The following is a 13,674-nucleotide window of genomic DNA, read 5'->3' on the forward strand; positions in this document are numbered from 1 at the left end:
ATTCGGGCACCGTGAGTTTACCGTGTTGGGACACCTCGTTGACGCATCCGTTGTCCAACCAGATCCGGAAAAGTTTGCGCCGTACACAGTTTCCCTGTGCCACGTTCTGCTTCTACCATGCGCTGCTTTGTCGGCCTGTGTTCTTATTTCGCCATTGTGTCAAAAACTACGCAGACGTTGCTCGGCCTTTGACAGATCGAAAGAAGAACACGCCATTCTCACGGGGCCTGGAGCAGGCTCACACGTTCGCCGCTTTCATCGGATTCTGACCACCCCTTCCATACTTGCTCACTTTGATCCATCTGCACCGACCGAAGTCCACACTGATGCAAACGGCCATGGCATCGGCGCTCTTCTCGCCCAACAACAAAATAGTACCGAGTGCGTGATAGCTTACGCCAGCCGCCAGCTGTCGCCTGCCGAGAGAAATTACTCCATCACCTAGCTGGAGTCTATAATTTTTTCAAGTCTTTGGCGTCCCCTTCCTTATGGACTAGGATTATGTTACCGTTCTTCCAGGATTCCGGTACGCTCGAGGTCATGAGCCATTGTGTATACAGGGTGGCCAGCTTTTCTAGAACAATCTGCCCACCATCCTTCAACAAATCTGCTGTTACCTGATCCTCCCCAGCTGCCTTCCTTCTTTGTATATCTTCTAAGGCTTTCTTTACTTCTTCTGGCGTTACTTGCGGGATTTCGAATTCCTCTAGACTATTCTCTCTTCCATTATCGTTGTGGGTGCCAATGGTACTGTATAAATTTCTATAGAACTCCCCAGCCACTTGAATTATATCATCCATACTAGTAATGATATTGCTGGCTTTGTCCCTTAATGCATACATCTGATTCTTGCCAATTCCTTGTTTCTTCTTCACTGCTTTTAGGTTTCCTCCGTTCCTGAGAGCATGTTCAATTCTATCCAAATTATACTCCCTTATGTCAGCTGTCTTACGCTTGTTTAGTAGTTAGGCTTGGCTTTAGTTTGGGCTGTTGCCAAGTTCCGGCCATATTTGTACGGCCGCACATTTTCGATCGTCACAGACCATCACGCACTCTGCTGGCTGTCTTCCCTTCGGGACTCGACTGGACGGCTTGGTCACTGGGCCTTGCGAACCAAGGAATTTTCATTTAGTGTCCATTACAAGACTGGATGCCTCCACAAGGACGCTGACTGCCTCTCGCGTCGCCCCGTGGACCCTCCCGATTCTGTTGCGCATGATCCGGTGATCTGCATGATGTCTTTGACTGACATGACCGACATGCGCGCTTAACAATAATGCGACGCATCCTTACAGTCAATCATCGCCGGAGTGCAATCTGGCCGCACCGACGGCACGTGGCGCATGTTCGTGCTGCATGACGGCATCTTCTACCGCCGCAATATCAACCCTGACGGCCCTGAGCTGCTCCTTGTCCTTCCTCGTCATCTGCCATCTGTCGTTCTCGAACAACTTCACGATGCACCGGCGGCGGGACACCTTGGAGTTTTGCGTACATACGACCGCGTACGACGCCGGTTCTTCTGGCCGGGTCTCTACTGCTCTGTGTGTCGTTATGTCCTAACTTGTGAATTGTGTCAGGGCCGGAAGAAACCTCCCCTGGCACCTGTCAAACAACTCCATCCAATTGAAGTTCCCTCAACCAATGTTTCGCATAGGCCTTGACCTGATTGGCCCTTTTTTGACGACGACTAGAGGGATTAAGTTGATAGCTGTTGCTACGGATTATGCGACACGCTACGTGATAACAAAGGCGTGTTGTGCAATAGACGTCGCTGATTTTCTCCTCCACGACATCATTCTCGACCACAGTGCACCTTGACAGTTGCTCACAGACCGCGGCCGCTCATCCTTATCTCCACTTGTCGACGACCTCCTCCGCTCTTGTGCCACTGAGCAGAAGCTGTCCACTGCCTACCACCCACAAACAAATGGTCTTACGGAACGTCTCAACCAAACAATCAGAGATGGTGTCGATGTACGTCTCCAACGATCACCGTGACTGGGACGCCACGCTAGCTTACGTGACGTTCGCGTATAACTCGTCCCGACATGACACCGAAGGATATTCGCCCTTTTATCTCTTGTATGGTCGGGACCCCAGATTGCCGTTGGACACCATCCTCCCTTCTGTGCCGCGTGTTGCAATTTGAGGGATGCTTGTGAAGTCATCGACCGCTCACATGGCACGTCAAGTCGCCCGATCTCGTTTATTAACCTCGCAGCATATATAAAAAGAGCATTACGACCGCTGCCATCGCGATGTTAAGTTCGCGCCAGGCGCTTGGATGCTCCTCTGGTCACCATGTCGTTGGGTTGGCCTCTCCCAGAAGTTTCTCTCTCGCTACTCAGGGCCTTATGAAGTCCTATGCCAAGTTAACGGCGTAATTACGAGATTTTGCCACACACTTTGATGCATTCTCAAGTCAGACGCCTGTTGACGTCATGCACGTTTCGCGGCTGAAGCCATTCTTTGCTCGCAATTCTTTGCCTACCATGCACCGAGACGGCGCTTCGCCACCCGGGGGTCCTGTTACGAAAGGATGAAAGAAGAGAGAGGACGAAGTAGATCGGAGACGCTGGCTGCTGCGTGTTGTTGGTGGTCAGCCATCTTAACTACTCTGAGTCAGCCTGTATATACATATATGGTAAATATAGTCTTTCTATACTCGCAACATCCCCGTAACAATATTCTAGACGTCGTTTTGACATCCATCCCAGAAACAATTTCGTCAGTTTATGTGATGTGTGGTTTTAGTGATCATCTACTCATTAACCTTACATTAGAACTACCCTTATACAAATGTACTTCTACACCTAATGCATATTTAATTATAAGAAGGCTGATTTCACTGCAATCAACATAGGTTTAAAGAATCTGTACAACTCGTTCATACGTAACTTTTTTCCCGACCTGATGAGGAAAACTGGAAACTCTTTTCGGAAGCACTCATGCAACATTCACATGCTCATATTCTGCTAATTTATTTCCAGGTAAATATTTCAAAACCATGGTATCACAGAATTAAAAAATAAAAATAAATGCCAGTTTTAACTGCTAAGTGGCAAGGAACCCCAGTGGCACAGTTAAAACATAGAGTGTGAAAAAAAAAAAATATTCCAGTAACATTCAGACACTAAGCACAAATTCTTTTCACATGACCTCCAATCCATGATAAAAAATAACCCAAGAAAATTTGGTACAGTTATTTCCCCTCGTAAACACTTGAACCGAATCTCACTCCAAGACCGCACCGGAGCGCCTATTTCAGAAGAATCCTCAGTTGCCTTTAACCATCTTTCCTTTTTATTTTTTTTTTGCTGCAGCAAATGGTAGTTTTGTGTTGTCTTGGCGTGTGTCGGCTGCCTACCTTCAAATCTGGAAGTTACCGTCGATAGCATCATCGTCGTCGTCGTCATCATCATCATCATCATCATCATCATCATCATCAGCCTGGTTATGCCCACTGCAGGGCAAAGGCCTCTCTGATACTTCTCCAACTACCCCGGTCATGTACTAATTGTGGCCATGTTGTCCCTGCAAACTTCTTAATCTCATCCGCCCACCTAACTTTCTGCCGCCCTCTGCTACGCTTTCCTTCTCTTGGAATCCATTCCGTAACTTTTAATGACCATCGGTTATCTTCTCTCCTCATTACGTGTCCTGCCCATGCCCATTTCTTTTTCTTGATTTCAACTACGATATCATTAACTCGCGTTTGTTCCCTCACCCAATCTGCTCTTTTCTTGTCCCTTAACGTTATACCAATCATTCTTCTTTCCATAGCTCGTTGCGTCGTCCTCAATTTAAGTAGAACCCTTTTCGTAAGCCTCCAGGTTTTTAATGACCATCGGTTATCTTCCCTCCTCATTACGTGTCCTGCCCATGCCCATTTCTTTTTCTTGATTTCAACTTTCAACTAAGATTTCAACTTTTTCTTGATTTCAACTAAGATTTCAACTCTGTGGCCTAGTGACACGAAACCATCAGCGACTCCCAGCGTCTCCGCACGATTCTGAAACATCAACAATCTTTCTGAACTGCCGGAAGTGTACATTCAGGCCATGTGATGTCGGTACACAAGCTGCCACTTCCGTCACGTATGCTCAAAATGACGCCCAAGATCAAGACCTCCCTGACAAACGTGATGCCTGCGAGTCTCCCCTGTCTAGATGCGCAGGAGAGGGGCGCACGGCATCGCAGATGCGACGCGTAGCCAGGCGTGCACGGTTAGTCGCGTGTGGTTAGGCGTTTAGTTATAATCGTTTCTTGGGATAAATGGTTTTTAATATGTTTGTACAGTGTTCCTATCTGTCTCTAGATAGCTGAAATTCGTGACAGGCTCCCAAATGGCTCTTGATATGACCGATACTTGCTTTTTGCAAAGGACTTGTCATTGAATCAGCTGTAAAATCTGGAGCTATGAAATGGTGGAAGTTGCTTTAGCTAGTGATTAGCATAGTGTTTTATTGTAGTATGGCAATAAATGCTTTTTACCATTGTCTTCTCCCTGGCATTTTTCTATGGGATCTGGTTATAACAATTATCGATTATAACTGTACAACTTTCTTGGTGTTTTGATGTTCTGTGTATATATTGTTTCATGTTTGCCAACAGTCAATCAAAGGTACAAATAAATGCTGGTCACAAAGAAACAATGTGTTACAATACAATGTTGTGGGAATGTGCTACTCTCATGCGTCCTCTGATGTATTCCCCGCATGGCTCTTACATCTCCTGTAATCCGGCTTCTTCCCGTAGCTAAGATCTGGCGGCTGTTGTCGTGGTTGCAAGATATGAGGGATGGCGTGAGTGTGGCACTGCTAACATTAGTTTACAGCATAGTTAGTTGGGTGCGACAGGGACTAGGGTCTTCTGCTTTGGTTCAATGTTGGCAAGCGGCGCAGACGTTCTGCACGTGCACCGATCCATGCTTCTGCGAGACTGTCTTGCGAGGCCTAGGAGCCGGGCACTGGAATGGACACACATGATTGTTCGAACGCACCACCGTTCGTCTGACCGTACGTGTGAGTGACCAGGCATTGGAGTCCAGTATGGGGGCGAACATGTTCGCCTGCTGTCCAGTCGCATTGAGTCGGACTTCATAGATTTGTCTAGGAAGTCCGACTTTTGCATTACTGTATGAAAGGTGCAATAATTGCCCTTGTGATTATTTGCGCTACTGTGTTGTCGTACCTTTGTCCTAAGAGCACATGCGAGACCCCCACAATGTGTACAACGTACTTTGGTGGAATTAAGCTTGGAACACTGCCAAACGGCACCCGAAACATTGGGTTTAATAAGGTGTTGCATCTTTATATTGAGCCCAACTGCATAGGAATGCTGATTTCAAGGGTGGCAGCAGCCACTTGTGGATCACATGTTACAGTTATTCCTGTTGTGCAGGCTGGAGGTCCTCGCCTGCTACCTGTGGAAGTACCCGGAAATTGCTGGTCACAAGTTGCCCAGCCTTCAAAAGCTGCTGGAATTTCTCACGCAGTGCTACTCATCCTGTAAGCTGTAAGTGATCTGCCTGAGAATGGTTGGGATTTGGTTTTGTTGGATTACAAGGGTACACCTGTGCCAACTTCACGGAGTGATTTATTCCAGACATAAGCACGCATTCGACAAAAAACAATCTTTTTTTTTGTTTTCTTGAAGAGATAGGGTTGGGATGCTCAGGCATTGATGACTGTGCCTATAACCTTTTGCAGCTGGGATTGTCAACCTAGCGAGTGTTTTTTAGCAAAAGAAGGCACCTCTGAAAGGGCGGTTTACACCTACATGTGCTGTAGTGTGAAGCAAGCCGCCCCTCATGACCATTTTCTACATGTTATTATGCTCTCGAAGCCTATCATTTAGTCGCACTTAATACAGTCACCGACACATAGTTTGGACTCGACGAGGACCGCAAGAATGTCCGAATAATGGGAAGTCTAAAAGACTGGATTCACTTAAAAATAAGTTACTTTGTTCATACGCGACTGTTCCGCAAGAGGCCAAAAAAGGTGCACCGTGTTCTCGGACTAACTTTCAGAGATACGTTCAATTTCGCGTGACTAACACAAAACACATCAATGTCTATGAGTGACAGCATTCCTGGCACAGTGCCAAGCACGCGATCTTGTCACAGTGTGGAAATTAATAAAGGGAAAATCAGACATCCACCTGTTTGTAGCAATTGCTATAAAGGAAACCCATACGGGTTCCTCGAAAGAAAAGCCTCGCAGTTGAAGAAAAATTCATCCTGGTCTGGGACTCGAACCCGTGACCACCGCCTTTCCAGGGCAGCCGCTCTACCATCTGAGCTAACCAGGCGGCTAGAAGATGGCAGGGCGAAGTCGAATTTGTTGACAACGCACGAAACAAAGGCAAGTGCTTGACGTAGTCGTTCTGCGGAAACCCGCAAGGCGGAGAGAAGTAATTAATAAAGGGAAAATCAGACACCCACCCGTTCGTAGCAATTGCTACAGTGTGGAAATGTTGCCACCTTTCCACGCATCCGACGCTAGTCTAGCGCAATATCACAAAAATGAAAGTGTCTTCAAAAGTGATTGTCCAAGAATACAGCCCAATCTTGTCAAGGAGTTGCGTGCATACATGCTTGCCTTTGTCCCAGACAAATCCGTCAAACTGCTGGACACTCCATGTCGTAGACAAAGCCTCCTTTTCTGTCCGGCTGTAACGCTGCTCAGTCTCGGTCATCAACCTCGAATGAAAAGCTACTGGGCGACTCTTTCCTGATGGTTGTGTCTGCAGCAAGACCACACGAAGTCCAAAAGGAACTTGTGTCTACGGAAACTGTAGTAGCGTATGCAGGATAGTATTTGCCCATGCAGCTGTCTGATGCCAAGAGTTCTTTATCTTGGGGGGCTTGAGGCACGCCTCAGCGCCTTTGTGCGAACATTCACCTGTTCTGCCATGCTGCCCGGTGGCTCGCCAAGTTCGAACCCATGGTGGTCGGTAACTCTGTGACATATGAGACCCGTACCAACTTTAGCGAATGCTGCCTCTTGATCTTGCTGCCAGGCCCAACAGGCAGACGTGCAGGAGGGAGCAGATGGGCGCTGTGATGTTGGAAATGTGCGGCAAGAATCTGGCCAGGTAAGTCATCATTCCCAGCAATTAATTGTCTGCCCCTGCCACATCCTTAGGAGCTTCCATGGCTTGGACTGCCTTACATTGATCAGGCCTGATGCCTTCATCTGAGACAATCACTCCAAGGAAGGAGACCTCAGAGATCCTGAAAAGGGCATTTTTCCAGGTTCAATATGATGCCGTCCTTAAGGGACCCTGAAACGATTTTGACGAATTTGTACAAACGTACTGAGTTGTTAGAGTAGGTCCTTCTGATCTATAATTGATGCATATAAGTGCTCTGTGTAAAGTGTGTAATTTATTATCAGATTTTAAAGATGTACATCACTGCCGATCGCAGCACACTGCTTGGCGGAATTTTCAGCCACCCCTACCCATACGACGTAACTCACCCAATTGACGTCAGTAGGGCGAGCTATTCGATTAGTTGCCTAGGGTGCCTCGTCGATAATTTTTCCACCTTTATGGTGAACAAATGATGTTCGAAATAGTTGGAATGTTAATTTGTTTCTATAAAAAGAAAGGAAAAAAAGACAACGCACAAGAACAATTTTTCGCTACATTTAAGCACTTCCGGCACACAGCAAGCGTCGTTTGCTTGTGTTACTATGTGCTTCATTTTCACGAGAGCTCCGCGGTCAGAGTCGGTCTCAGTCTTTTCGCGAGCACTACGATTAGACTGTTGCTTTGTGGACTGCAAATGTAGCGACTGGCAATATGTCAAGCTGCGACATTGTGTCCCTCTGCAAGGCAGAAGACGAGCTGACTGGCTGCAGCGCATCGGACTGCTGCTATCTGATCGGCGCCAGGATTTGTGCGTTTGTGGCTGTCACATTACACAGGAAGATTACTAACCCTTGTCACTTTACACCGGAAGATTACTAACGCAGTAGCGTTTTGCGAGTTTGGTATTAGGGTAAAGGCAAGTGCAAGGGGACAGGATTTTCTACCGTGTTCCAGCGCATAATGCTCTGCGATCTGCTTGTTCTGCCTCGGTATTCGTGTAGCACTGAATTATACTGCTAGTCATGTTTCCTTGTGCACAGCGCACAAAATCGTGCGCTGTGCAAAATCGTGCACGTTTCACATGACACCATATTATAATACACGGACTACAAATAATGAAGTTTTTGTTAATGGTTTGCTTATTGACATAAGTTTATTGCATGTTTTCGTGCAGAAGAGCCTAAAGAGAACTGCGTATAGGTGACAAAGCAAGTGATACAAGTTTTACGTCTGTTTCTGAAGGTAACTGATGGCGATGAGCAATCAGCTGTTTGGCGCAAAGTTGCGCTTTTCCGCTTCGGGTTAGTTGATGTTCCAGTAAATGTGCGGATGGAAGTTTAGGCTTTGACATACTTGTGACTGCGAAATGTACTAGCAGTAGGTGCAGCACAGATGGTTTGCCACCGATCACTCAAGCAAATCGCTAGTACTTTTATGCTTCACTCCATTGCATAGTTGTAGTGCGGCGAGGCTGACTCAGAAACGAATCGAATAAATACCAATAGAAGTGTCGCGATTGCTGCCAGCAAGGCCTTCAAGCTTTTAAAATTGACAGCTGCACAATGTTCAATGTTGTGCTATCATTTTTGTGAATCACAGGGAAAAGTTTAGTCATTAAACATCATATGACTACTACGTTTGCTCTGCGGAACAACTGCACAAGTGACCAGCTTAGAATGCGCATTGTCCCATTGTAGTGATGAGGAAGAAGCTCACAGTATTTTGTCAAAACAACGAGCCATTAACTTTTTATTGGGCAAACTCGTACCTAGAAAAACAAGGGACACTCAAAGCACAACATAGCGACGAGCAAAGTCGCCAGCCGTCGAAATCTGGTCGCGTATAGCTCGTTGTACATTCCAGCCTAATTGCTGGTGTTTGCGGGCGTTCCGGAATGTACACCACACTTCGACAAGATTAGTACTACTACACAAGATCCACAACAACATTAAAAAACTTGTAGGCACACCTTCTGCTGAATGACAATTTATTGATAGGTCGTGAAAAACGGTCACTGGAAAGAGATTCAAAATGTTACATATAAATATCATAGCAGTTCCTTCACAAGAAACTTACCGATTAAAATGATTAAGACAATTAGCTGCAAGGCTCCTTATACAAAGTATGAAAAATTATGGGATTGTAGCTCAGTCTGCACGACTTATCAGACTTGCGATTGCCCACGAAGAGGTGGCTAAAAACGTGTGCTCATGGGAATCCCAGTCACCAGTGCAGTCGCACCTGAAAAGCGTGAAGCAGCGGAAGCTTAAAGATAGCATATGCGAAGAGGTCATCGCTAATTCTTACTAAACATAACCTGTAGGGCTGGACGTGTGCGCTTACCTCTGCCTACACAAAACAAGCAGATTCACGTTTGGCACGGCGCTCACGAAAGTGGGCCCACGCTGGGAACCTGTAGAAGTGCATCAATTTTGGCGTGTTTGCCATGTTCGCAAGGGTCTTCGCACAACCTACGGCACAACACATCTGCCTGGACTCGGTAGATCACGGCATTTTCGCATGCAACACAAAGAAGCAATGAAAACACACCACGCAAAGCGCCGACACAACCTTCGGGCCGTGCGGTCGTCACCCCAGGCTATTCCACGGTTCTGCGAGGTGGCGCCACCTGTTCAGCTGTCCGGCGCTAATAGTGGCTGCCATCTAACTTTTTTGCCGAATAGAAGGATGGCTTGACTGACAAACTGAGGTGGGAGCATGCCACGGTGGCATCATAGAAAATGGCTCCAGTCTATCGAGAGTGACTGTGATTTCAGTGTGTTGTAATAGGCGCTTGGTCTAAAAAAGTTTTTACAAAACATTTTTACAAGAGAAGCCCCAGTGCATCTTTTGGGTCTTTGGGGCAAACCAAGGCCCACCAACTTAAGCAGAAGCAGTAGCGAGGAAGACCACTTCGACATGAGAGGGAGAGGCGAGTAAACGATGCAGTTGTACGGGAATGGTTTTGACACCAAGATGCACTGAGCTAGCATTGAAGGCTCAAGACAGTTGCTGGGAGAGCAATGCTGACATCCCGAGAGGGTGCTTCCTGGTGATCAGCCAAAGGCCACAAAGAGAGCAGGTCACCAGACGGCTGGTCATCACTGCATCACCGCAACAAGATCCGTACCTATCATCGATGGTGCATCCAGCTCTGTGCCTGTACCAATGTCCTTTCTGGAAGGCCAGGGGAAGTGACTGGTTCGAAGTGCACCCATAGCCACCACCTGTTCGGGCATCACTGTTGTGTCAAAGCTAACAACTATAAGCACACTTGTATAGTGTCCTTCGGTAACTGGCTCCGGGCGTGAACGAATTTGGGCCAGTGGTACCTTCATGCGGCCAGGCCTGGTGCAGCAGTTGCAGCCGCTAGCTGCATTGGTTGATGATGTTTATTCTCTTTTGTGCTCCCGAAATACCTGACGGAACCAAATTCAAACAAAGCGTATTGCACTTTGGGGTGCATGAACATTACTGAACATGCATCTTTCAAATATGACTGAAGCCGATGAGGCCATTCTGTTACGTTAGTTTTCATTGCAGCCTTGCCAGCTAGAACGCTGAACATCCTGGATATGTGCGGACTCATGGCTATGGTATGTACATTTTCAATGGTGCTCTGCTTTTGTCTACTTGTTCTAACATAAATAAAGGAGGCCTTCATCTGTGAGAGCTTTGTGTTCCAAGTAAATCGTGTGTCTTCGCTTCCACAGGTGTGATATGTCCAGAGCTTGGGCACCAAAGGCAAACACAGGAATTTATAGTCGTCGTTTGCCTTCTCAGCAGCTCAGTCTTATTCTTATAGAGTATGTTTTTCTTCCTCGTGCTCCCTAGCTCTGGCTGTGGCTGGTATGCGACTTTGTGGTCTCTGCATCAATGGATAAGATCAATGCCGGCCTTACACGTGCACTGGTCGACACTTACCATTCTCGTCCTGCCAGGCTGTGTGAAATGCAGCTAAAACTTGATGTAACAAACTTTGATTTAACGAAGTTGTCAATATAACAAAGCATTTAACTTTTTACAATCTCTTGTCCATAGAACACCATGTAATTAAAACCACAATATAACAAAATATATTTCTATGTGGTTTCAATATAACAAAATTTCGCTTCTGCAGCAAAGGAATACTGAGACAATAAATGGAAACTTCTGTGTACGCAGTTGGTAAAATGATTGAATTACAAGTGGCTAATTACAAATGCACCTGTCCAATTGCATGCGGTGTTAGGAGAGCGACCACCGAAGTGAAGCTGCATCATGTTCCATATAAAGTCCAAGTGCGATAAGATCCTGTCACATTCCGCGCACTTTATGCTTAAATGCAAGTGAAAGTGTGCGAGGGTGAGAGAAGAAAGATGGTGGCTTCACGCATGAGAGCTGCCTTCCTGTGGGAAGGGAGCGAGCTCGTGGTAATGTGATCAATCGCATGCGAGGTGTGTCGCTATTTCTGGCCCACACCTTGGCTGTGGCTGTGCATGGCTGTAAGCATGGCTGAGTGCATACGCAGCTGCGCACTGTGCTTTAGGCATAATCTGCCGCATATGCAAAAAGCGGGCGTGCCGAGATGGCATGGTATCATGTAAGCTGTCTTCCCACATGCACGTTTAGTATTAAAGGTTGCGTAACCTCGAGTTTCCGTGACCCGTTGGAGCGAGAGGCAGACGTATACGCTCCCCGCTGCCGGCACTTTTCATGATGGCAGCGTCTCAGTGCTGGCGACGCTATCAGCCGAGGAGGCGGAGTGCACGCGAAAGTGTGGCTCACTTTGCTTAATTCACACCACCTATGTGAAGATGTCATCGACGTGTCATGAAATCGTATCATTTGTCACCAACTCCCAAATTCATCAAAATAAAACTGCTTTCTTATTCACATTTGCCTTTTTCGATTGCCTGGTAATTCGGAAAATTCTGCTGCCTCTTTCCATGTAAGAAAAATCAGTTGGCAACTGTACTCATTTGCATAAAAGGTCGAATTTCAATACAACGAAATTTTCATATAACGAAGCAAATTGCCAATTTTACCTACCTCGTTATATCAAGGTTTAACTGTAGAACAAAACTGATGATTGGGCTAGTTGCTAAAACATTAAGATTGGCAAAGCATAGTAAAAAGAAAAAGGAGGAAAATGGACAAGGAATCACAAGTTCCGGCACATGTATGATAGGCAAAGCATATAAAAGAAAAAACATCAAGAAGATAGAATCGTACGTATTTCTTTGTCCATGATTTTTATGCTGCTTTGCCAATCTACATGCATTAAATGCACGGCAATGTTAACGGGCACAGCAAAATAATGTAAACTGCTGAAGTTTGTGAGGATTGCTTGCTGTATGCTTTCCGCAGCGTGCAGCGAGACAGACAGTCAACCAACAATGTTGACACCTGGTTAAACCCACAACGGATCGACCAGTGATGTTGATTCCTGCAACTTGAGTGTCAAGTAGCCAGCGAGACAACTGCCTGTTGGGTACACAGGCCTCGTCTTTTGCATGCGCCCTACAATTCTCATGTCTTAGCTTGCTGTGATAAGTTTTGCTTGTGGGGTGCACTTGCGTGCTGCTTTAAATATTACCTGATACCATGAACATGGCCTGCCTCATACAAGTCACAACCTTTCTCAAGAGCAGATGCATGAAAATGCATTCAAGGCCTGATGAAGTTCCACTTCATCAGGCCTTGGAAACTGCAGTACAATATTAGTGCAAGGGCTGTGTGCACCTTTGCCCATTGTCTGCATCACATGCCATTACACCTACAGCTGTTCTTAGTGGCGCTGTTCGCCAGCATGCTGCTGGCGACTTGAGACAACAGTCAATGTCCTGAGAAAATCTCACTGCCACTTTGTAACTGATAGTTTAACTTAATCTGTTGTCTTTGCACTTTCACTTGTCTTCTGGCAAATCATTCTCAAAGAACTCGTGTGGGCATGCCAGTGTTCAGTATTCTCTTGGGGTACTGAAAGGAATCGTCATTGCAGCATGCTTAAACAGAATTGCTCACAATGAAGGAGATGGCACAACGAGCAAGTGGCATTTTTTGCCCCCTGAAAATTGACTAGTCTGTAAGGAAACTCCTTGTGGAGGCTATGGGCAAGCTGCAGAGGTGTAGTTCCCACTTACCTGTGGCAAATATTAGGTTGGACAGACTAGACGCTGTCTAAATGATAGGCTCGGAGAGTGTAATGACAGTGTAAGATGAGGGGTGGCTTGCTTTCCACTGCAACACTCTGTCATCAGAGTGTGAGCATCCCTTTGTTCGAAAAAAAAAGAATAATTTTTAATGTTGATTGTGTGTGCTTGGTGTCAGTACTATATGAGCGTCACCTGTGCCCTATTTTGAAAGAACCATTTCATGAAGTTGGTGCAGGTGATTTGCATGTTTTGGCTGTGGTTCTGCATGTCAGGACCATGATCGCGAGTCATTGATTGTGCAGGATGGATATGAAACGCTGTGTCCTTTTGTGCTACCATGGGGTATCTCGTGCACTTGTGCCTGGCCAGAGACCACCATGGCCCCTGTGGAATGTAGTCTGGGAACAGACGTCCAAGTGAGTGTCATCTATGT

At 46.3% G+C, this 13,674-nt stretch overlaps 1 protein-coding gene across 1 annotated transcript in view; it reads left to right on the forward strand.

Moving 5' to 3' along the window:
• Positions 1-13,674, forward strand: part of LOC126523919 (uncharacterized) — a 359,924-nt gene that overhangs the window by 175,161 nt on the left and 171,089 nt on the right. Inside the window, exons 9-10 of the mRNA XM_050172335.2 lie at positions 5,407-5,520; positions 13,544-13,657. Of these exons, the coding sequence (XP_050028292.2) occupies positions 5,407-5,520; positions 13,544-13,657 (228 nt within the window). The remainder of the gene's footprint in view (positions 1-5,406; positions 5,521-13,543; positions 13,658-13,674) is intronic.

This window comes from Dermacentor andersoni, chromosome 6 (genome assembly GCF_023375885.2).
Source record: "Dermacentor andersoni chromosome 6, qqDerAnde1_hic_scaffold, whole genome shotgun sequence".
NCBI lineage: Eukaryota > Metazoa > Arthropoda > Arachnida > Ixodida > Ixodidae > Dermacentor > Dermacentor andersoni.